This window comes from Amia ocellicauda, chromosome 7 (genome assembly GCF_036373705.1).
Source record: "Amia ocellicauda isolate fAmiCal2 chromosome 7, fAmiCal2.hap1, whole genome shotgun sequence".
In the NCBI taxonomy this organism is placed as follows: Eukaryota; Metazoa; Chordata; class Actinopteri; order Amiiformes; family Amiidae; genus Amia; species Amia ocellicauda.
This window is the reverse complement of record NC_089856.1, coordinates 42721338-42746017: the sequence shown is the minus strand read 5'-3', so window position 1 is coordinate 42746017 and position 24680 is coordinate 42721338. Positions and strand designations below refer to the sequence as shown.

Below are 24680 nucleotides of genomic sequence, written 5' to 3'. Positions count from 1 at the left end.
TCAGCCTAGGTTTTTTTAAAGCATTTCCTAATTTGAATTAAGAGATTGTATGTCTGTTTCCCTTAAAGGAAGAGCAGTACAATTAATTGGCACTTTTGTGTTGCAGTGCTGCACCACATTTTGCATTTCTCTGCTTGTATAATTCACTGCATTGCCTCAGTTCACCCCTGAAATGGCACTACCTTTTAAACAGTTCATTTTTATTCACGTCGGACATCGAAATCGAGCAAATAAACCGCACATTTTGCCTGAAATTTTTCAAATTAAAGTTCACATCATGCATCTCAGTAGCTTTTTCAGCACAACATGAATCGGTTTTGTATCTGTATTGGCATCAGACATCCACCGCAGCTGCAGTCTCCCTCAAATCTGTAGGGAACCTTGAGATGAAGCAAAGAAGCAGACCCACCCTCCTGTTTGAAATACAGCTCCCATAAGGCATATCAAATTACATCAAATCTAAATATAAGGCATATAAAATGGCATCAGATAATCTGGTCCTCTCTGTTCCAAATCCTTTTCAGTGAATGAAAGTGAGCTGCATTTTGCTGACATTAAAATATAGATGCTATTAGTTAGATAATTACAATATTTTTCATAGTATTTTGATTCAGTTTATAATTCTGCCTTGTACATTTCTTATGTAATGTATTAATACTACAAATACACAATAGAAACTAAACTGCCAATATTCAATTTCTCCATTACTTTATGATATTATTAGTCTTTAGAAATATCTAATGGCAAAAACATCCAACACAGAACTCCACACTGAATGTATTGTAGTGTAGTCCCCACCCTGTTTGACCTTGGGTTTTAATTTTCCACAGGCTGACTATAAGTGTCCATCAAGCTCTGAAAAGAGAGCATTGATCAGTTTACTTTAACTAACAATATAATGTGTTCATCTTACTGAATCGTCAAACGACTTTCTCATAAAGGGTACATTTCAACTGCAGTGGTATCAATGACAACTGTTTCACACTGCAATGTAAGGACTGTACTACCAGTGAAATGAGAGAGATGGCAGCAGTCACTCAGTATGGCTGCAGTGTGCAAGAGGAGGTACATTGGAAAGCACCTGTACTGGGAACTTTTACGCTGTGACAGTAATATTAATCTGTGACAAAAGCCTTTGTTACTTACTTTATTTAATATCCACGCATCACAACTCCTGTCCTCGGGTGTTGGTTATGTATAATTTCTCGCTGTTTCTCATTCCTGTGGGATCTCTGTGACTTCACTCCAATGAGAAACTCTTAATTGCTTATAATTATTTAGCCATTAATTTGATTTTAGTTTTTTGGCTGAAGTATCTCTTTTGGTTTCAGAAGTAGGTGTGTTGTTGCCAAGTCACTGATCAAAATAATTGTGTTCAGTCGTCTAGCTCTCCTATACCCGCCTAAACAACTCTTATCAATTTATCAACTCAGTGGTGCACAGCCACAGGTTCTGTGTTTTATCAAACACTTCCACGATAAACAATTCTCTTTCTTTACGTGTTCAGACGGTTACATTCCAGACCTGTTGCTTTTCAAAAGGCTCGCCTAAATTAGCACATGTCTGAAACCCGGTAGAGGGTTAATTCTGCTTTCAGTGGTGCCATTCTGTGATTAAGAAGTGCTCTTAGTTAAAATAAAGGTCTTCTCAAGCAACAAGTTCAATGGAAGGATTTGATTAGGTTGATAAGTGATCAACAGCTTAGGTGGAATGAAAAGAGATGAGGGTCCCCAAGGCCTTATATTAGGCAACCCAATAATTACCTAGGTGGGATCAGCATTAAAGTGTGTATTATTGCTAAAGTTTAACACGTCAATCACTTTAGAGAAATGAGCAGCAGGTTTGATGCTCATTTTTAAAGCATTCATTTAAGACCCAGTACATTCTTGAGTTATATAAAGGGAGAAAACTGAAATACTATCTTTTGCAAATGGTTTAATACTTTTAGTCCTTCAGCAGTGTGTAAATTCATAGCATGTTTGCATTACCCGAGAAACAGTTGACATTTGTTCTATGATTTTTCTAAATTCATGTTATTTGAGCAGATGGTGCAATACATTGGAAGCAGTGCTTTTACAACCATAAATATGCCAAAGTCACATTTAAGAAGTGTTTTGTTCCACTTTTGCACTGAATTCAGCTTTCGAAATGTTCCTTCACAAAGGACCTTCTTTAACACTTTACAGTGTTTATAATCCAAAACATGTTATCAAGAATATATTCCCAGAGTATTTAAAAAATAAAGATCTTGTTTTGTTATATTGATCTGTAAATATATGCTGGATGCAATACAGTGATACAAATATAGATGCTATCTACCTCTTTATATGTGCTACCTGCTTTATACTCATTAACTAGATCTCTACTGTTACATGATAAACATGATTCTGATCTAAGTTTTTCTTACACTAAGATTTAATATTTCTGTTTGTTCAGTAATTTATTCATTTAAAACTCAAAACTTAGCGTACAGGTTTCAAACCATTAGATAAAGTGGAATTAAAGCTCTTTCTCACAGACTTAACTGATCGCAGTACCCTGACTAAGAAGTATGCCTCTGACCAGCACAGGGACTGTACTCAGTGTGAGCCACTTGTTTGTGTTTGTAGTGGCAATACAGTAAATGATCAGGAAAATCGCCATCTTGAGTCGATGTCTATAATAAACACCGGATGTATGCGTGTCTATCAAAGGCAGCCTTTGTGATCCTGATTGTGTTTCTCTTTCATGATGTGTGGCCCCACAGATGCCGCTCCAGTGCACTTCCAGCTGAATCACAGTAAGTGTGCTCTCCTTTCTCCCAGTGGTTACAATGATCGATAATGGTGTCCAAGCATCAGCCCACCGGAGTTTGTGTGTGTAAGACTGAGGTCCCGAGAGTAAAACAAAAAAAAGTCACGTCCATAGTCTTAAAATGCCCTCTGGTTGGGTTTAAACGACAGATTGGGAGCATTTTGTGATCTCGGGTGGTGGGCTGGGGACACGGCGGGTTCCCACTTATCCTGCTATGCCGTCATTACCATCCCCGTTTAATTGAACTACAAAATCCTTCTCACCTTCCGCTTTGGTCTGAGCACGGTCAGGCAGCACCTTGCTGAGGTTGGCTACGTTCACCTCATAAGAGCCCTCCGGGTCGAGCCCCAGGACGTTTGCGAAATGGTGGTCAACATCAATCTCACACCTTAGATAGGAAGTTCGCTTCTGGCAGCTCTCGCCGGTGCCCTCCTGGGCAGCCGACAGGAAGACAACCAGCTCAAAGTGCGCCGGGTTGCCCTCCCGCAGGGCGGAGTACAGGGGGCTGTAGTGGGTGAGGGGGTGGTAGAAGGTCAGGGGGAAGATGAAGAAAGGGCACTTGTGGCCCGCAAGCCTGTCCAAGTGGAACTCCACGCTGGTCTGGTGCAGCGTCTGGTCCTCGCGCTCCTGGTACAGAATGGCACTCACCCGCACATCGGTGAGCGGGCTGTCACGCATGTTCGCGGCACGGAACATCACGCAGGTCTCGCCCTCGTGGTGCCCCACCACGGCTGATGCGCTGAACTTGATGGTTCCAGCCCGCTTCTTTGGTCTGGCTATCTTCGCAACGAAGGCACCTGGAAAACAGAGGGCGAGCTCAAATTGCAATCCCACAAACTGGCATATTTATTTTTGTAAAATAGTCTTGCTTTGTGACCCAAGGCATAAACACAGCTGTTATTTATTTTTCTGTTGTCTTTTCCAGGAATCAAGTTATGCTAGGAAATTGTGTTATTTTGTAGCACAGAGTTTTTTAACATTGCTTATGGTAACAAGGTCAGTTTATTTACTAAGGTGCTCTTAAATCGGTGTCCTCAAGGTTGCAGGATCTAGCGTGTTAAATTCCAGATCTTGATATACTGTATGTATGTATGTATACAGACACACATGCATATATAAATCCATCCAGCTTTCTGTGGTAATTGTTTTTTGTTTAACTTCCTGCCTCTCGTGTGAAGCAGTATTGGAATATTCAGGATGGAAAAATGCATTGAAGGAAAGAAAAATGTGCGTGATTTTCACATCATAATGACCTAGTTTTGTTACTAGGGGATGAGTGAGAGTTTTAATACGGTCCTTGAGCTGTACATGTATCCTCTGTGTAGCACCATCAATTAAAGGGCAAATTGAAGGTACAGAGTGCAAGCAAATTGAACTTGACTAAAAGAAGCTTCTTGTCTCGGTCTAATTGAGAAACTATAAGATGACACTATGTGAAATCCCAGAACAGAAACCTGGAGATCTTTGTTTTATACGACCTTCTGCGCTGTGGCTGGCGTTCAGGAATTTGCGTTCTGGGACGACTGAATAAGCTGTGAGCTCACCTGTGATGAAAGCCTCCAGCATGAGTCCCAGTAACATCTGCACAGCCAGGAGAGCGATGGCGCTGGGGCAGTCTCCGCTTGGGAACATGGTGCCGTAGCCGATGGTGAGCTGTGTCTCCAGGGAAAAGGAGAAAGCGGCCGTGAAGCTGGTGATGTACTTCACACACACAATGTGGTCAGCGGGGGGGTTGTCGTGGTCCACCCCTAGGTCCCCATTCAAGTGCGCCAGCAGGTACCACAGACAGGCGAACAGCAGCCAGTGGGCCACAAAGGAGGTGCAGAAGGCCAGGAGGACCCAACGCCAGCGCAGGTCCACCAGCGTGCTCCAGATGTCCTGCAGATACAGCAGCCCCTTGGCTCGGCTGCCCGTCCTCAGGGTGCAGCGGCCATCCTTGGTGACGAGTCTCTGGCGGCGCAGGGACATCAGGGGCGCCGCAGCTTTCCTGTCCACCTCGTTCCTTTTGGCAGCCATCGCCAGCAGCCTCTCTGGAATGGCATGCAAATGTTAATGAGGCGGAAAGGTTCATTATTTCGCCAACGACATTCAGACACGCGGTGGAATTCTCTAAAAACACACCGAGATCAAAAGTGGCGAGGTCGGCTGCTTTTGCCTTTTTGTGACAGGATTTGGTCCTCCGCGAGAGAGATTGCTTACAGATCTGTGATGAAGTGGAGCTGGAATAATGAGCATTAGTGATGTTCTGAGTGGAAGTACCTCTTTTACAAATCCAATACAAGAGGTTGATTGTAATAGTACTGCAGATGTTCATGTTTTTACAAGAGAGCGAGTTACATTTTCTCACTTATCACCGTTCTCTTCAAGTCTTCACTTCATTTTTGGACTCCAGATAGTCCGTACAGTATTTTTTTAATTTTTTTTTTTTTTTTCTAGATTGTTGATTGCTTCTGATAATTGATTGAAATTTAAAAAAAACACTCTCCCGTCGTTCACAGTAGCTTAGGTTTAGCACAAGACCAGTTTGTGTTTGCGTAAGTTTTAAATGCGTATTTACAGTAGATGCACTACCCTTTTAAAAAAAATTACTTTTACTCCCCATCATTGTGTCTGCAATACACACATACATATAAATACATACCTTCCCTCAAAATTTGCAGTCAAAGATGACTGTATTCTGGGAGAGAAAATCTTATGATTATAGAAAGTCTTTGTCCTTAATGAGCTAATAAACCTCCAATTTATAATCCATAATTAAAAGGTATATCTGTCAGTTTTTATACTTAAGTGCTGATTTAAGACTTCTGGCATAGCATTAATCAAGCTGACTTACCTGTGATTGTAGTGGTCAGTTTCGGTGTCAGTACTTTCTTCTCGGGTCTTTTTGGACAGAACTTGTATATCTCCTGTCCCACACTATGCAGTTTTGCCAGCTGTAGCGTTTTGGAAATCCCAGAGCTTGCCTTGAATCCCAACCTGCAAGGAGAGAGCTGACTTATAACACTGGGGGGTGGGGTGCCTGTGCTATCAGCCATTCAGATTTTTTCCCTTCTCCAAGGGTTGGAAGACAAAGGGGCTCTGTTTCCATTAAAGCCCTGCAGCTTCAGGGGGACTCCATCTTGGAGATGTAAGCTGCTGCATCGTACAAAAGACTGATCACACCGGCCATATTTAATATGCCATGAGTCGCTGTGCATATACCAGACGTTAAGTCGATCTGTTTTCAAAAGTGTGCGATTTCATAACAGGGTGCGGCTTCCTAGTGAGTTTAGGGCACGTGGTGTTGCCATGGGCTTGGAGCGGGCATCTGGATCATTCTCGGTCAGCCTCTGCAGTGATGCAATGATTCCCAAGGATGCAATGATGTTTGGCAAAATGTGTGGTCAATGTGAATTCATCGCTGTGATGCATCTCTTGTCTCATGCCCGTGTTGGGCCAACCGGATCTGAATGAAAGGCATTGGGAAGTCAGGGTTTGTAATTCCAGATCTTGTTCCTAACACATAGATTGACAGTTTGTATTGCTAGACGTTCTGTGATTTTTAAACACTGTTTTATTTATACATAACCTTTTTTTTATCAGTGGAATTCATCGGTCTGATTTAAAAGCATAACCAATCCTCATATGCTGTACCTAATGGATATTTGCTGTAATTTTCTTTTCCCAAGTTGTAATATTTAAGTGACCTCTTTTCATGAAATAATAGCATTATTCAAAACTCCTTTACTGCATGAACTATTAATAGATGAAAAATTATAATAATGGTAACTATTCTGCTGTTCTGCTGCTAAGAGCAAATGATGGCAAACTTATCACAATTTGCAATTAATAGGTAGAATTTTCTCAGTTGTATGTTGTTCGTGTATAAATTCTTAACTGTATATCGCCTACTACAGCATGTCTGCGGGAATGCGCTAGTCAACGACAAAACGCATGAATAGCTAGGAAACAAAAAAAGAAATTGAGACACTGAGACCATACAAATAATATGATGTCATAGTTTCCAGGTAGTTTTAGTTGTTCCATTAAATTGATACATTTTCCATGCTGTTCATGGTTATCAAACCGCACCATGACTCCCAATTGCTCTGCAACCTGAACAAGTCCGAGAACCACTGTAATAGGAATCGCAAACATTGACAATTGCATTCTGTTTGGACCGAACCAAAGCTGTTGCTGTTACTATGTTGATATTCGTGACTCAGCACTGTATCCCGCTTTATACGTGAGTTACTGAAGTTACAATTCTCTGAAGGCTAAACCTATACCATTGGATTCATCGAGCCACACTACTCAAATTGTATGTTTATTGCACGCAACGGAGCAAATGTGATTCTGCATGTACAAAGAATTAAAAATAAAGGCATAAATAGCCTCCTTTGTTTTTTTTTCTGGAAGACCCAAAGTGAGACTTGGTGACTAGTAACCTCCATAAAGGGCTTTGTTTAGGATCACAGGCCCAGTCACATGAAGCGCATGTGCTGTCTTCACAGAGAACAGCCGGGGGTCAAGAATCAACATTTACAGTTATTCTGCTTGTGATCGGATCTTTAATATGAATTTAAATATACAGGCTAAGGTAACGGTTCTCGTTATTTTCAAATCCACTTTACATGGGCATAGAGTTCCAGAAGGTCTAGAGTTGGAGCTCCTAGTGTAAGTTTTGTTTTTGTTTTGTTTTTTTATCTGTAAAAATAAACAAACATTGCTTGACTAAGCTAGGTGTTGTTTATATGGCATTTGAAATAGACTGTGTATTTGTGATCTGTATGGCCTTGAGCAAGAAATAAAAAAATACTTGCAGTTGATCTAGTTTACCATTGGAAGGCGACCTAACCACAGGTTGCAGTCTCTTCTGAACCCACCACAACCAGTGCTGTGTTTTACTTTTGTTATTAATTAGCATTACAGCTGTTGTTCTCTATCAGTTATATTGAGCTCTTTTAAGAAAGCTCTGCATCTGCTTTCATTTTTATCTGATCACCAGTCTTGAGACAAACATTTTCGTTTAAAAACACGTTTTTAATTTACTCCAATTTAAAGTTTTTATTTAATTTTGTTTCATATCATTTATTTCCACGCATGTGAACGATGAGGATGTGGAGAAGTAATTCACATATTTTCGGCAAATGTCGACTGTACTAGGTGTTCAGCAATAGCCTCAGTTACTGTTAATGGATTAATAACAAATTACCCAAGTCAAAAAAGTGGACAAAGCAACAATTATTCTTGGCAGAAGACTTCAATCAAATTCTATAGTCTGCATGACTGGTTCCCATCTGTAAACATCTTCACAGTCTATCAAGGTACTGATTACCGATGATTGGAACACATGTATGTATATTATCCATGTTGTGGATGCCTATTTAAAGTAATGGCAATATTGCTACGCGTGTGTCTGGCAACCAAGGAGTTCTGGAGTTGAAATTAATTAATGTCCCTGGGTGGGATGGGAGCCAAAATCATATAGAACGTTATGTGCTCTCATAAGACACTGTCAATTCTGCCTTGTATAATTGATGGATTCTCTTATAACTATAAATCAAAGGAGAAAAGTGTCTTTGTGTAACTCTCCTACCGTAGAAAGCATAATTATTAACGCTGCTGACTGGTATATCGAAAAATTTCTTCTTTGAAACGCTCTCACAAAAGGTAAATCAAAGGTCTTAAAAACAATCCATTACATTTGTGCTAATTTTGAAGATCAGTAAGAGGGTAACCTTGATTAAGACCAACATCTGAGCTTGAATGTTGTTAATGATTGACATTTGAGACGATTTTTTTTTTTTTTCCAATTTGACAAGAAAATAACCTTTTTTTTAAAAAAACATTTAAAAGATACTCTCTTCACAGCATGATTGTCCCGTCATCTTAATTGCATTTACATTCCCCCCCAAATAATTTGCATAAGCGGGGAACATACACTATTTTAATAATGAATATGGAGTGTATGTTGTTTTCATGCAATCCAAAATATAATGCCTGTTGAAAAGTTTTTTAAAACATGAAGGCAGCCATTATTGATTTTTGCTTTTGTTCAGTCAGTAATCCTATGTCCTTCTGGCAGGTACTCTTACACTGCAGACTTCCTCTAAGAGACGAGACGCTCGGCTGTTCTTAAACCCCTCCAGATTTGCTGTAAAGTTACTTACCGGTCGCCGAGACTTTCGGGTGTCTCTCCGGAGATAGTGATGGCCTTCTACCACAGCTGTAATGGGAAAGGGGGGGTGGGGGAGAGAAAAAATAAATAAATCCCAAGGGTTTCTAGACTGAAAATGACCACCCTGGGATCTGTGAGATGGTGCTGCCGTGGCTGGTTTGAACCCACTGTCGTCTCATTCTAATCTGCAGTGTTTGTCTGAAGCTGATTCGATTGGTCACTTTACTCTCCATGGGGCCAATTAGTGCTTTCGTACCCCCCTCCCCCCCAAAAATCCACCTTGTCAGACTGTTCTTTGCTTTATTGCTGTGTTCCTGTGAAGAGATGTAGATTGTTGCACAATTGTTGGTTATCAGTTTTACAACTAAGCTGCTACACTAAGGAATTGTTTGCATTGTTTTGTTTGCAAGGGTAACTGAATTGATTTGGATGGTTTTAACCCTCTATGAATGGGGTTTCTCATTTAAGCTACTGTGGTGTTGAAGTCTCCAAGTCGAAGTTTATAAAGGATGGGTTCATTCCAAACTGGGATCGTAAAGATCTGAGTAGATGTAGGGAAATTGGATCCTGTTGCTTTGTGGACTGACACCCTGGGATCCTTCAAGAAAAGACTTGATGAGATTCTTGTATTCATAATCGACAAGCAAGATCAACCGCCACTACTTTCCATTTTCTTTGGAGTTGAAGATGCCTCTACAGTCAGTTAATCATTCACAAGATGGCTGCCACACACATTTGAAGTTTGCCTATTTTCAAGCCACCAGCATTCTTGGATGGTTTCCCCATATGCCTTCCCAAAGCAACCACTTGTTTTACCCTTTGACAAAGATAAACCCATCCGTGATCAATAAATAGTAATCCCAATTGGAAGGAAATGCAGTGTTTGATTAACCAAGGGATCTTGCCACAGATGTTCTTTAGTCAACTGACACTAGACAAAATCTCAGAGTTGTATTGTCAATACTGTTTTAACCCCCCCCCCCCCCCCATCTTTGTCTTTTCCCTCCACAGTAAGGTCAAACTACGAGGACAGCGTGACCGGGGTGGCGAGGAAGCATGAGTTCACGCGTTCGGAGAGTGAGAACTGGCGCATGGCCCGCGACGAGCAAGGCGGTGAGGACGGGGAGAGGGGCTTGAGAGAATTCTCTCAAGCCGGAATTTGAGTGAATCCCAAATCGCTTAGCTTTCCCACTTATCCCCACTTCCCAGTATTGTTAAAGTGCTCCTCTAGCATCTCGGTCACCTTTGAGTTAGTTGGCATTACGAACAAAAGGCATCACAGCAGGGAAAGTAGACGCACAACGTTCCAGATCCTCTTTAGCCATGTTTGTCAGTGTGACGCTTTTGCAGTAAATAAATCTACAACTGGTACAGTGACCGCAGTCAGATGCCTATTGATTGTTGTAATCCAGCAGAAAGTGCTTTATTTAAGCATGCCTTATGAAACTGTGCCGAGGGAAGATTAGTGCGCTTTCTGTCTCATTAAATTGGCCCGAGTTCAGATTGCTACAGGTACAATAGACCAGTTTCCTGCGCTTGTCTTCATACGAGCACAATGTTCCACTAAGTTTTTGTTTGTTTGAGCAAGAAGTTCGGCAAAAAAACTAATCAAATTCAGTAAAGGTCGCTCATTTCTCCCTCGTCCCCGGCACTGCAGACGGGCCTCGTTCGGCAGGCTGGCGGGAGCACCCGGACCAGCGGCGGCGCTTCATCTTCGAGCGGGAGGAGGAGCGGGAGCGCGGGTACCGGCGTGCGCGCTCCAGCAGCGGCAGTCTGGAGGATGAGAAAGACAGTCTGCCCGAGTGGTGTCTGGAGGACGCGGAGGAGGAGATGGGCACCTTCGACTCGTCCGGGGCCTTCCTCTCTCTCAAGGTGAGGGGCTCAGAGCTCTTGAACCACCCCTCACGCAAGGTAAGAGAGCTGCCAGGCTTCCCGTCTCTCATGGGCTGGGAGGAAGGGAGGGAGGGTGGGAAGCACATGTCTTGACCCAGCCATGCACTGGGATGCTGACCGGTCCAGCCGAGCGCAAAGGCTTTTTAATAACATTTAGTGAAATCCGATCTCTGCAAAAGTCTTGACACTGGGATATTAACAGAGCTAGTAGTCCCTCGCCTCACCCTAAGTGGGCAATGTCTGCTGTCATTCCGGGTAAATTCTGCTTACAGAATGAAAACTAAAACACACAAGGCTTGTATACAACCTGACAGACTGAGTGTGCACAATTTCAAGACTGTTTAAAGTCGTCGGGAGCCCTGGACATTTACAGCTTTTGATTTCTGTGAACGTATATAATGTGCAGGGAGTATATGTCAAAAAAATGGTCACTGCAGACCAGATTTCCCCACTAATTTATAGCCTTAATCGTATCCATTTTAAATAGATTTCTGTGAGTGTATAGATATAATGTGTGTATAAATAAATAAAATGACAGGTTGTTTTTTTTAAGTATGATCTCTATTTATTCCACACCTTTTTATGTTCAACATGTACACGTTCAAAGATCTTTTAGTAATGTATCATTTACGCTTGTGCTAATGAGATGGAGAACTGTTTTAAATGTTAACATGATGCTTTTTAATGACCCATATAAGAATTAATGTCTTGTTAAGGGCCATGTAGCAGTGGCCAGTTGTAATGGCTGTTTTTGTTTCATACAAAGATTAAACATCACGTATACTTCATGTGGTCGTCGGAATTCAGTACTGGGCCTGGGCTGTCTGGTTATCAGAGGGGAAACTCTCTTCATTGTTAAAGTTCATTTCTGTTTCCCTTAATTGTAAAGTATTCAACGGCCCCTTTAGGAAGATGGTCCACCTCACCAACGTCCTTCGGTTTAACCTTTTTTAAATTGTATTTTTACAACATCTTGCTGATGTTTGCTGTGCAGTAGCCATGGTTCCCCTGCCCTGCTCGTTTACTGTCCGTGTTTCTCCAGACGGTCCCCAAGGAGCCGATCCCCGAAGAGCAGGAGCTGGACTTCAAGCCGTCGGAGGGGAGCGAGGAGCGATCGGAGCATGAGGACAGCGACCCCGACGAGAGCAAGGAGCCCGACAAGATCTCCCGAAAGGAGGCTGACAGGAAGGAGGGTGAGTCCTGATTCCAGAAGGTTCTCTCTCCCCCCCCGGGGGCATCTCCTGCCCTTCTGGCCTCGTGGATTTAGCAGCTTCCATTGTTGAGCTTCTGGATGGCTTCCCAGTGATCTTTCAATGCTCCTCTGTCTGCATTATCCACGGCAGATTCTGGAAGGCCGGAGAATGGTACCGTGCCTACCCCCTCCCCGCCGGCCCCCAGCCCTGCAGAAACCCAGGTCCTCGACGGTGCCACTCCCCCCTCTCAGCCCGAGACAGCGGAGGAGAGCATCCCGGAGAGTACAGAGCGCCCCCCGGCCCTGGAGGCTCGAAAGGAGGCCTGCAAACCCCCACACGCCACTGCCACCCCCAACTGCATCCCCGAAGGTAATGTCAACAATTGGTTTCTCCAGGTACACAGCGGAGAACCTTTAGGTTGCTTTCCCAATGCAGACCCTTACATACATAAGAAAGTGTACAATAGAGAGGAGGCCATTTGCCCCATTGTGCTTGTTTGGTGTCTATTAATAACCAATTGATCCAAGGATCCTGTCCAGTCTATTTTTGAACGTTGAACGTTGAGCCTCAGCCACATCGCTGGGGAGTTTGTTCCAGGTCATGACTTGTGCTTTCCCTTGCAGAAATCTCTCCGCCGGCGCCACTGCTCCAACAGAAGCCCCCAGACATGCCTGCGGCTGCCACCTTGCCCGTCTCCTTCCCTGCAGGCATGGCCCCTCTCAGCGCCCCCGCCAGCGCACTGCCGGACATAGATGATGACGAGGGGCTAAAACACTTTGAGCAGGTACACCTGGGAGGGGGGAATCTACATTTCACCACTGACCTGTCCTGGGACCTTCCCTAGAAATCCCATTTCAAGAATAGCTCTGTGAATAACTGGCGTAAAATATCATCCAAGACTTTTTTTTTCATGTAATGTGTCTTAAGTGTAAGTCTTCCTCCAATATTCAGAGCATTTCCAGCTGGAGTGTCCTGGCAGCTTCACAGCAATGAATGTTCTTGCGCTCTTGACCACCATGACGTGACCCTACCCTGGAGGGGAAAGGGCTGAATGCTGCTGAATGTAGTTCAGTCTTCAAGCTCTTTTGTCTTGGGCTTTCCCTTCACAGACCGCCTTCATAGCAGCTCAGTTCTGAATTATATGGTGGTTTCTTTTGACCAATGTTCTCAGATGGGGTGGATTGAGTGTCTTAAGAACCACATCTGCCGCCGTGTTGAATGGCTCCTGTATTGAGAGAGTGTGTAAAAGTAGTTTGAAGTGAAGTTGTTTGATTTAGTTTATACAGCTTTTTTTTTTTTGGTGGTTTTCAGTTGTGTGATGTGGTTAAAACTCCACACTTGGTCTCGGCTGTAGCTGGACAAAGCTAGGCCTTCGTTCAGCCTGTATTCATTCATGACGTAAGCTGAGCGTCGCTTTTTATTTGTCCTGAAACTCGACCCTCTCGCATGCTGCAGGAAGCGGAGAAAATGGTGGCGTACCTCCAGGATAATGCCCTGGATGACGACAGGCTATCGGCAAAGAGCATGGAGAGAGCCAAGCCCGCGGCCTTACCAATGGCGCACGAGGCGGCGCTGAAGTGGTTTTACAAGGACCCTCAGGGAGAGATACAAGGTACGTGTGAACGCACAGACAAGTCCGTGAGTTTGTATGTGACTGCAGCTCGTCACGTCCTCGGTGACCGCCTTCAATGGCCAACTATGGCTCCATCAGTGATTTCCTTAGAATTCAAATCCACATGATCATGGTTGAATTGCAAATGCACTGCTTTCATGAGGCGCTCCAAAAGTCATTGTATTCAGTTTCTATTTAAATAAAACTGATACAATAAACCACAGCTGGCTCAACAAGAGGATACACTGTTTTCTGTTTTATCGTTCAGTTTACTTCATTTTTCTGTGCATCAAGGAGGCCTTTCTTATGTTTTAATAACCATATTTTCATACATAAACAGCACAGAATAGATGACTGATTCCTCATAATATCTAGATTTCTGCTGCTCACCTCGCAGGACACTGCCGGTTGTGTTGGGGAGCTGGGAGTCGATAACGGTGTTGGTTTGTGTTGTAGGTCCCTTCACAAACCAGGAGATGGTGGAATGGTTCCAGGCGGGCTACTTCACCATGACCCTGCTGGTGAAGAGGGGCTGTGACGAGGTCTTCCAGCCCCTGGGGGAGATCGTGAAGATGTGGGGGCGGGTTCCCTTCGCACCTGGACCCTCCCCTCCGCCTCTACTGGTATGTATTGTGACAGATGCATTGTATCAGGCATGCCTTGAGGTCCGAGTCTCTCTGCATCTTGACGCTTTTGGCTCAAGCTCAAGATTGCCTCGGAGGCGAAATAGGTTTACAAAGACCAGTATGTGCCTTCTGATGTCAGAGATCTAAAAAGTGTCTAAAGTCGCTTCATAACCAGGGTGGCAATGCAGGAGTGGCCTAAGGAGGAGGTCAGCTGATACCATGAGGCATGTTGAGGTGTTAGTGGTTTCTAAGGCAGCTTTGTCTCAGAGTGGCTGCGTTTCTGTTCTCAGGGAGACCTGGACCAGGAGCGGCTGAAGAGGCAGCAGGAGCTCACTGCCCTCAATCTGTACCAGCTGCAGCAACTCCAGTACCAGTACCTCCTCAGGTGGGGCATGTCTCTGTCCAAATCGTTTGCAACATCTGTGTCACGGTCATTACTCGAGTTATCACTCCTTCTTCACTTTTAACCATTTATATAGTAAAACCGCCCAGGCTTGAGGTAAACCAAGAATGGTATAACGTGCAAGGGGCTGGGACAGGGAAGCCACTGAAATCTCTGAAGGATGCTGTTATAGGCCAAGTAGAGTTGATTTACATACCAGTGCTTACCAGATCTCGCGAGACTCGGGTTTTGCCCACAATGACTCCGTATTATACAAGGATGTCAAATCGATAGCTCGAAAACCAGGTTGTGTGTTGTAACACTATTGGATTTTGACTAATCTCAGGCAGAGGTTATCCAAGGTGTTGCTGGAAGGCCCCGGTAATTGATGAGGTTCACGGTCGACGGTAGCTTTCCTTCTCGCAAGCATTTTCTGTTCCCCCGACATTTTGACAACTTCTGACATGTTGCTTTAATGTGAAGGTTGCCCTTTTCTATGGGCCTCCTTCCCTCAGTTTGAATCCTCTCCATGTGAATGCAGACCACTGTGTGCAGCTCAGCACACAGAGAGTGCAGGTCTATGCCGTCCTGTGTGGCTCAATCTCCGTGTCCGTGCCCTCTCTCCAGGCAGCAGTATGCCCAGGCATTGGCGCAGCAGCAGAAGGCCGCAGCCCTTGGCACCCCCCAGCAGCAGCAGCAGCAACAACAGCAGCTCACCCTCCTGCTACAGCAGTACCAGGCCTTAAAGATGAGGTACAACCAAGGGCTGCCATTTCTTTCAACCATTCAAACTCTTTCATTGTCTTTTAGTTATACATGTATTCCTGTGTTTTTTTGTTTTTTAAATGAAACGTTTGTGACCTTTATTCAGTTCAGTCAGTCAGGGGTGGCAGAATAAAGAGCTGGGCAGTTCAGTTCAGAAGCAGGGATGAGTGTCACTGGGAATTCTCAATGTGAACCAAAACAAAAAATAAAAACGTCATCCGACTTCTTCCTGTGTGTCGCAGGACGTCAGAACCAAGTCTGGTGCCTCCCGTGACCAGATCCATGTCTGTACCTGACGCGGGTTCAATATGGGAGCTGCAGAATCCATCCTCGCAGCCTTCAGGTACAACAAACTCCCGACACAGAGATCGGTTGGTCTTTTCGCTACAGTGAAAGTTGAGCGCACTGTACAGAACACACTGCTAGGTCCAAGTCTTTGGTAGAAGCCTTAGTTACACTGTTTCCAGTGTTCGCCTGTGCCAGCAAAACCTTTGTCTGGCATTGATTCACCTGTACTGTCTTTTTGCTGAGCAGATGTACAGCAATCTTATCACCAGTAACCAAGTTAGAATAGTATCAGGGTATTTTGTGACGTACCCTTTGTCCTTCAAACCTGCATTATCACGTACAGCTTGCTAAGGGTCACTCTATAAGTAATATCGGTGGGAGGAATGAAGGATAAGTACAACAATAGGTAAAGAGTTGGGAGGTGGGGGTGTTGCTGTTGCTGAATCTTGGGATAACGTCACTAAAATCAAGTCTGATCAGGGGTTTCCCTTTTCTTAGCTTGTGCTACAAGATTGACTCGAGTTGCTGGTTAAATGCCAGAACCTTTATTTTGCTTTGTTTTTCTTTAGCGTGGGAAGGCGGCAGTGTTTGGGATTTACCTATTGATTCTGTGGTTCAGGCCCCAACTCTTGAGCAAATGCAACAACTGGAAAAAGCAAAGGCTGCTAAGGTAGGCTTCTTGCATACAGTGACTCCAGTAAGGAGCTGTTCACCAGGTCTGCAGTAGTTTAACAGGGTTACTTTAAAGAGGATCTGCAGAATAGGACAAAACTATGAGTCCTAATAACCTATGAACAAAAACGAGTCAAAATCCCCTTTGAACTGTTATCAAGCAAGATTTATTTGAATGTTATTAGATTTTGAATACAAAGTAAATAGTATGTAATGCATGCATAGATTTCTCACTGGCTTGAACTGCAACTATCCATTCATTGTGCAATTGTGCAGTGACACCTCATAGGAATTTAGTTTAACTTTTAGCTAATCGAAGAGTCTTCACTTCTTTTAGACTAATCTTTAATGTTAGTTTACAGATTACTTGTCTTTCTGTGCTCACTGGAGATAAAATGGTACTAAACCGACTGATATAAAAACAGTCTATTCACGTCAGTATTGCATCTATAGACACTGAGCAAATGACGGAGAATAACTTCAGTGTTGGATAATTGTCTGTGCAAAGAGTTTAGCAGCCGACTGCCACACATCCCTGACGGCTGATGAGAATGCTTGTAGAATTAACTTGGTCCGGTCCTGCTGTGACGGTCTGTAATCAAAATGTTCTGTTACATGTGGAGCAGGAAAGGCTAGATGCTGAAATCCGGGTGAAGCGGGAGGAAGAGGAGAGGAAGAGACAGGAGGAGGCTCTGAGGAGGCAGCAGGAGGAGGAGAGGCAGCGGAGGGAGGAAGAGGAGCTGGCACGACGCAAACAGGTGAGAAGCTGTAGTTTTATTCATGTAACCGGCTGATGACACACGCATTCTTCCTCTAGAGTCTAGAAACTAAATGTAATCACACTAAAAGCCATACAACTTAATATTATTCTTTAATAGTCTGTAACCTTAGTGAAATACAGATATAAGCATTGTAACAGTGACTTTTACGACAGTCAATGCAATTATATACAATCCCAGGTACAGGAAGGATTTAGTATAATACAGTTCTTCTGTGTACTATTATTATACCAGCGTCATCTATTCAGATTTCAGTGGTCAGTGAGTTCCAACATAAACGTCTCAAAATAAATTATTTATGAGTATGAAACCTTTGCTTTTGGCAACCAAAAACGCTGTGCAGATTTACACTTCAAAGCAACTAATTCTGACCAGATCATTCACAACAGCACAATTCAGCCTCGTATTTAGAAAGATAAACTAAGGCTATGTAAATTAGAAAAATGTGTAAACCATTGATTACCTGTGTGTCGGTAAACGGCCACCTTCAGACTCCAAGCAAGCAGTAAGAAACACAGTCCTGTTTCCTAACACATGCCGAAGTTCCTCTCCGGATTCCTTCCCTCCAGAGTGGTCATATGAATGCGATATATTTAAGCAATTTATACATGCTATCTCTGCAAGCAGCATTTGTGATTGGTCAGTCTGACAGTCTTAGACTTTGGACACCTCTTCTAGACCCCCTGAGATTACTTATTGGACTGATACTTTCTAATTCTTGGGAATGCACAGGTTCAGCAAGAAAATAAATAATCCTGCCTTTATTTAGTCTTTTTCTTTTTTTAAATTCTTAGTCTGTTTGTTTTATTTGGTAGAGATGGTTGTAAAATGTTACTGATTAGATTTTGAACACTGAAGCTTTGAGACGCTTTTTGTAAAAGCCTGTTTAAAAAAACTAATTGGACAACAAAAAAAGAGTTGGGAGGGTTATCACCTGTCCCTTAGTGTGTCCCTCAATGCATGAGCATGTTTGCAGAGAAGAGAAGTGTTAAAATGTTTATGTTTGGGCTGATGATGCATGTTATAAAACCACAGTGTCCATTGGTATAGTTAATGTCATTTGTTTGAAACTAGTTAAGTGAGTTATATCTGTGAATGTGCATTGCTCTTATCCTTCATGAAACTCACACTTTGAAACACACGCGCGGTGCATTGTGAAAGGGGACTGAGTGCATTGTGTGTGCTCGCGCAGGAGGAGGCGTTGCGACGGCAGCGTGAGCAGGAAGTGGCATTGCGTCGGCAGCGGGAGGAGGAGGAGAGACAGCAGCAGGAGGAAGCTCTCCGGAGACTGGAGGAGAGGAGGAGAGAGGAAGAGGAAAGGCGGCAGAGGGAGGAACTGCTCCGCAAACAGGTGACAGGCCTCAAGGCCGACGCACACCAGTTCCAATGCGCCGTTTGTAGTCCATCATCCAAAAAGTTGTTCGACAATTTGCCCATTAAAGCCGCACGAGATGCACAGCCTGTTGTTCTTGCACTAGTGTGCGACTTGCAAGCTACGCCACTGTTTCTTTACCTCCTCGACCTCCTTTTCTCTGTTTGCTTTGTTGTAGACTTAGACACGCAAATAAGCTTTTCCTTTAATCCACGTCTTCATGTTGCACGTAAAATTGTCCAAAATTGACGCATCACCATCGTGCAACAATGATGGACTCGTCGTGCAAGGAGGCACACCCTCGCTTTTTTCTCTTTTCATGCATGTAAAAATCATATGCATCATCCGATCCAGTGTGCAAAGGCTTTTGCTGTACACAACTACACTGTTTAAAACCCATCCATAGACTTACCTCCACACTCCATAGGGCAGGGAAAGACCATCATAGAGGTAGTGAATGGCCTCGCAAAAATGTATTGTTTGAGTGGTGGAAGAGTTCATCATGTTGGGATCATTAGGCCAAATGTTGGAGAGCTTATAGTGGTGAGAGGGTGAGTCTGAGAGGAGAGGGTTTGGTCCTATAGACGCACGGGGCAGGCACTGAGAGGGGCATGTGGGAAGAGCACCTGAAAGTAGAGAGCACCTGGTGAGTAGAGCACCCAGGAGCAGGCCTGTGCTGGAAACTCATGTTGTGTATGTATGTGTGTGTGTGACAGGAGGAGGAGCGCAGGCAGCAGGAGGAAGAGGTGGCCCGCTGGCAGAGGGAGGAGATGGAAGCCATGCAGAGGATGGAGGAAGAGAAGAGGTTGGAGGAGGAGGCAGCGGCCCGGCAGAGGCTGGAGGAGCAGGAGAGGAAGCACAAGGAGCTGGAGCTGCAGCGGCAGAAGGAGCTGCAGAGGCAGCAGGAGCTCCTGAGACAGAGGCAGCAGCAGCAGGAGGCACTGCGCCGGCTGCAGCAGCAACAGCAGCAGCAACAGATGGCTCAGATGAAGGTCAGAGCAGCGCCGCACCCCACACTGCACTCGCACGGCGGGAGCCAGGGTCTCTCAGTGCGATGCTCCCCTCTCCTGCTGTATTAGGCTAAAGAATAAGAGATTAACCACAATTTAAATGAAACTTAAATGAAACTTAAATGTACACTAAAACACACATCACTTCCATTATATGGGTCTGTTTGTTATATATATATAATATATATATATATATTCCTAAAGGCCAAGAGTTTCAGAACGAGTAGGTGTTGTCTTCCTCTTCTCTCTCCTCCCTGGGTTACTAATCTCCCCTTTCCCAAACAGATAACAAACTCCCCTTTATAGACCAAGCATTTAAAATACCCTGCATCCATTGATCAGGCAAGACACTCTCCCTCACCTCTACCTTTATATCTCCGAAACGGCTCGATCAGCACGGTCTGTTATCTGTTCAGGCACCAGTCGGCGATCCAGGAAGTAGAGAGAACAGCCATCAATATTTTTTTGCCTCCAAATGTTTGCCCTGGAAATTCTATAAAATAACTATTTGTATGTGGATTATATGTCATAAACACTTGACAAGGATATCAGTGTCCCAGTTTACCAGGCCTCTGTGTGTGATGTGTATGAAACGCTATGAATAAAACGGTTCACTGGAAATGAACATGGGTGTAAAGCAACGAGAGCTTGTCATCGAAGTGAATACACAGTTGAAGCTGAGGACACTTAAGTGTAGTTGATGCTGATTTCAGTGACCCTCTCCTGCCTCCCTGTGTTTCAGCTGCCCTCGTCGTCCAAGTGGGGCCAGCAGTCCACGTCCGTGCTATCCCAGACGCAGAACACCCTATCGCTGGCCGAGATCCAGAAACTGGAGGAGGAAAGGGAACGGCAGGCCAGAGAGGAGGTAGGGCTGTCTGAATAACATCAAACCCTTGAGTTGAAGGGATGAGTAGACACTATCTTTGTTCTGGGTTGTTCAGACCTGTCCTGCCCCCCCCCCAGAACTCCCAGCCTTTCGATCTCCTCAGCTGAACTGCTTTTAATCCTACATATGTGTAAATGTGCTGCTCATCCTGTCCTTGCCCCGATGCCGCCCCTGCAGCAGAGACGCCAGCAGCAGGAGCTCATGAAGGTCCTGCAGCAGCAGCAGCAGCAGCAGCAACAGCAGCAGCAGGCGAAGCTCTCGGGCTGGGGCAACGTGGCCAAGCAGCCGGCCGCCACCAAGTCCCTGCTGGAGATCCAGCAGGAGGAGGCCCGGCAGATGCAGATGCAGAAACAGCAGCAGCAGCCGGCGCCGACGTCACAGCAGAACAGAGCCCAGAACAGAGCAGTGAGTCTCGCTTGCCCTCGGGCCCATCTCCTCTCGGGCCTCTGTGTTTTTTTTGTGTGTGCGTTTTTATTAAGCCTTGTTTTGAGGAGCTCGGGTTGATTCTGCTGCCCTCTCTTTTGACACGCTCATTGTGTCCAATTAATGCTGAAGAGAGATTTGGAAGCAGTTTCTCTGCCTGCTGAGGGGAACAGCGTGAGCCCCAGGGCTGGAGAGAGGGGGAGGTGTGCTGGGGATCTGAGACTTAATTAACCCAGGAGCTTTTTTTCCCCCCTTTTATGTTCTCCTTTTTAATTTAAATTTTTCTTCTTTCTGGACACTTAGTCAGAGGGTGTTCTGTGTACCCCGAATTCCTCCAGCACAGCCAGGGCTGCCCCGCAGGTCAGATATGTCCGTCGTCTTGTGGTTGTGATGAAAATGTAATCCTGAAGCTAACATGCTGGTGGCAGGGAAACCATGACACACTAATGTGTGGTTAATAAAAAATAAAAACAATGCAGTCAAAGAAATTGTTATGCCAGTGAAAGATTTGGAGAAGCTCAATGGCTTTCACCCCCTCAGGACTGGTTCACGACGGGCTGGTTTTCAGCTCAGCCCTATGATTTGTTTACCCGGCTGTCTGCAGTCCGTTCTCTCTCCTTTTTTGTGATGCCCTCTCTCTCCCCCTCTCTGTCCACAGCATTCCACGTTACAGAGCAGCCTCAGTAACTCGGTGTGGGGCTCCATCAGCAACAGCGCCCCCCAGTGGAGCTCCGACATGGGCAGCATCTGGGGCAGCCCGGACAGCAAGAACTCCAACATGGGCTTCTGGGACGAGGCTGTGAAGGAGACCCCTCCCCCCACCCGCAACGCCACGGCCAAGAACAACAAGAGCAACGCCAACCTGAGGTAGGCCCCCTCTGCCCTCGCCCGCCGACTCGGTGGGGGGTCATTCTGAAAACAAAAAGGGTATTTCTGCTGTGGGAATAATTCAAACTTACTCGCAAGAGAAAGGAAACCGGAGTCTTTCACATGGTGGAATGACAGCATCAAAACTCAGATCTCAAGATCACCGACGGCCAATTAAATGAACTTACAGAAAGTACTGGAAGTGTATAAACAGTATTGCACAAGAGTTTGACTAAATAATTGGCAGATACCTGTAGAGGAATTTTGTGACGCAAATGGGTGGAAAAACATTGTAGTTCTCTTCATAAAGGTGTATTTGCTTTGAAAGCCTTTTAGTTTCCTTATGCATCACAGTAGAAAAATGCAGGGTTTTCTTGCACGGTTTGCTGTTTTCCAGGTTGTAGCGGTTTTCACATGCAAAAGCTAAGGCTAAACTTAAAATTCAGACGGGCTGTGATTCTCTGAGGGTTTTGATCACACGAACGCTGCGGAGAACCTCTATTTCCCAGTTAGAGCACTTGGCCTGTGATGTCTGTTCTCGGGGCTGATGGCGCTGCCCTTTGTGTCCGTACAGCAACTCGTTTGGCGTGAGCGGGCGGGCCAGCAAGAAAGCGGAGGAGGAGGAGAAGCTGCTGAAACTCTTCCAGGGGGTGAACAAGAGCCAGGATGGCTTTACCCAGTGGTGCGAGCAGATGTTGCACACCCTCAACACCGCCAACAACCTAGATGGTGAGTCCCCTGCACCCTCGGCTTAAAATAGATAACTCGGAAAAGTGTGTACGGGCATTCCGATGCACGAATGTGCGTAATGGAGAAACGGAGTGTAATCTTTCTCTCTCTCTCTCTGCAGTTCCTACCTTTGTTTCTTTCCTGAAAGAGGTGGACTCTCCGTATGAGGTCCACGACTACATCAGAGCCTACCTCGGAGACACGCCTGAGGCCAAGGAATTTGCCAAGCACTTCCTGGAGCGCCGTGCCAAACAGAAAGCCAACCAGCAGCAGCAGCAGCAACAACAACAACAACAGCAGCAGCAGCAGCAGCAGCGCCAACTGCAGCAGCAGCAGCAGCAACAACAGCAAAAACAGCAACAAAAACAGCAGCAGCAGGTCAGTCGTCTCGAGGGTTTGCTCACAATTGAGACCTTCCAGTGCATTCTATGCATTTCCACTAGAGATGCTTCATCCCTTTCATGCCCCGTTGGCTGAATCTCTCCTCTGTTGTCCAGGACTCAGTATGGGGAGTGAATCAGACGGCGGTGCAGTCCATCTTCCAGTCGAATCACTCGACTCTGCAGCCCTCGGCCTTCGAGACGGTGCAGTCGGGCAAGAAGAAGAAAAAACAGAAGATGGTACGAGCCGACCCCAGCCTGCTAGGTAAGGACGGGACGCCGGTCTTGTGCTGGGGGGTTTATCGATGGAAAGTGTCCGAAAATATTTTGAGGCGTTGCTGGAGTTCCTGATTTCCATCCCTCTCTCTTTCCTCGCTCCAGGTTTTTCTGTAAACGCCTCGTCGGAACGATTGAATATGGGCGAAATCGAGACTGTAGAGGACTATTGAGGAACCACAGACTGCCGCCTACCTGTTGACCATTTCCGTTCTGAACAGCTATTGTTTCGTCGCAGCCCTCTCCCAATTGGCCGCGACCCCCTTTAGTTTTATTTTCAGTTGATGGCAGACGGACAACCCCAGCCGGAGCTAACCATTTTTACAGTTTTTTTTCATCCTCCGTTCCTCCGCATCGAACCGGCGGCCGAGTGCAGAACATCGAATGAAACGGGGAAACTTGAAAAGCGCTCTCTGGCTCGTCGGTTGTCATCTAAGAGCTGTGGACCGGGACCCTGCAGGTCTTGTATTTTGGTGTCTAAGCCCTACCTCCCAGCCACTCGAGACAAGACCCCAGAAGGGTAGTTCCAATTACTTGTGGTGCTTCAATCCTAAAACTGCTGCAAGAACGAGAGTGCGGATTGAGATGGGCCATCTCCCTATAGACTATTCTTGTGGGGGTGAAAGAATTATATAGGTTTGGTGAAAGACGTTGGAAAAATAACCCTTTCTGTTCTATTTATTGAAAACTTTTTTTTTTTTTTTTTTTTTTTTTTTTTTTTTAAAACCTTCCTTCTCTGCCAGTTGTTCACGGAAGATTGCTCTTGTGCGATGGAGGATGTCCTGTTTTAAGGGCATGTTCAACTGTTCCCTAGTAGTTATCCATCTCTTGTAAAATACTAGCCTGTTTAAAGAATAAACTTTAAATTCTGCAACTGTATTATAAAATTACACAAAAAAAAAAAAAAAAAATTGGGCTGATTGAGTCATGCATTTTTTTTATTTTATTTTTTCTTTGGTTTATTACTTTGGGGGAGGCAATCGCCTGGTAGGCCGTTTTACAGCAGTTCTCTGCCATTGTATAAATCTATACTCCCATTGTAGGCATGGGTGTGTGCAATTGTATCAATTATTGTTAATTTTCTATCTGCAAATATTTATTTTCCGGAATGGAATAAAGGTTTCATTTTGGAAGACACCTGGACATGTCGTAAATATACCTGGAGCGCTTCTCTGTGTCGGGTCGGTAGGGTGAATTGGACCGAAGGATTTAAAAGTGCCAACGGGGAAGGCGAAGGCGTCTGGAATCGTGGAGTATCGGTTTTCAGTGGCAAGCTGTAGACTTTGTTACCTGTTCGACGGATGTGTGATATGTACCCCTGCGTTCCCTTTATATTCCAAACGCCCTACATTCGATGTCCTTGGCCCACACAAAGCTGTGGAATGTTTTGTATTGGGGAGGACGCCCGCTTGATGGCGACGATTTCTCCGCCTCACTGTGAATGAATGAGATCATTGCAGCCGGTTCTTTATCTGCCGTTAGAAGCGTTTCATCCTTGCAGGAACCCGTTCACAATGGACACTCTCTTTCAATGTAACGGAATAAAACTATGCAGCTCCATCCAAAATATCTCC

At 44.9% G+C, this 24680-nt stretch overlaps 2 protein-coding genes across 5 annotated transcripts in view; one reads left to right on the top strand and one right to left on the bottom strand.

Annotated features, from left to right (window-relative positions):
* gigyf2 (GRB10 interacting GYF protein 2) overlaps positions 1-24243 on the top strand; it is a 36432-nt gene extending 12189 nt beyond the window's left edge. The window contains exons 8-30 of one of the 4 annotated variants that reach the window (XM_066709760.1): positions 2747-2779; positions 9965-10066; positions 10611-10825; positions 11889-12039; positions 12190-12408; positions 12663-12823; positions 13495-13651; positions 14108-14274; positions 14568-14662; positions 15287-15412; positions 15667-15767; positions 16282-16382; positions 17011-17142; positions 18356-18514; positions 19252-19527; positions 20288-20410; positions 20609-20836; positions 21158-21214; positions 21513-21721; positions 22296-22450; positions 22572-22828; positions 22948-23095; positions 23212-24243. In XM_066709760.1, coding sequence (XP_066565857.1) covers positions 2747-2779; positions 9965-10066; positions 10611-10825; positions 11889-12039; positions 12190-12408; positions 12663-12823; positions 13495-13651; positions 14108-14274; positions 14568-14662; positions 15287-15412; positions 15667-15767; positions 16282-16382; positions 17011-17142; positions 18356-18514; positions 19252-19527; positions 20288-20410; positions 20609-20836; positions 21158-21214; positions 21513-21721; positions 22296-22450; positions 22572-22828; positions 22948-23095; positions 23212-23279 — 3440 coding nt within the window. In that variant the 3' untranslated portion in view covers positions 23280-24243. Of the gene's footprint in view, positions 1-2746; positions 2780-9964; positions 10067-10610; positions 10865-11888; positions 12040-12189; positions 12409-12662; positions 12824-13494; positions 13652-14107; positions 14275-14567; positions 14663-15286; positions 15413-15666; positions 15768-16281; positions 16383-17010; positions 17143-18355; positions 18515-19251; positions 19528-20287; positions 20411-20608; positions 20837-21157; positions 21215-21512; positions 21722-22295; positions 22451-22571; positions 22829-22947; positions 23096-23211 lie in introns of all 4 variants that reach the window. The other 3 variants (XM_066709764.1, XM_066709765.1, XM_066709761.1) reach the window with 3 other exon arrangements.
* kcnj13 (potassium inwardly rectifying channel subfamily J member 13) lies at positions 180-17742 on the bottom strand. Its single transcript, XM_066709769.1, has 5 exons — positions 17627-17742; positions 8946-9001; positions 5627-5769; positions 4338-4823; positions 180-3590 (listed from the first exon to the last, which is right to left on the bottom strand). Exons 4-5 carry the CDS (start codon positions 4807-4809, stop codon positions 2998-3000), a joined length of 1065 nt encoding a protein of 354 aa, XP_066565866.1. The 5' UTR covers positions 4810-4823; positions 5627-5769; positions 8946-9001; positions 17627-17742; the 3' UTR covers positions 180-2997.
* Positions 24244-24680: the final 437 nt, after the last annotated feature.

Excerpts from the sequence above, each read along its gene's own strand:
- kcnj13 (XM_066709769.1), bottom strand. The coding sequence starts at position 4,809 with ATGGCTGCCAAAAGGAACGAGGTGGACAGGAAAGCTGCGGCGCCCCTG. Across the intron at positions 3,591-4,337 it reads GCTGGAGGCTTTCATCACAG|GTGCCTTCGTTGCGAAGATA; the intron begins GTGAGCTCACAG and ends TCTGTTTTCCAG.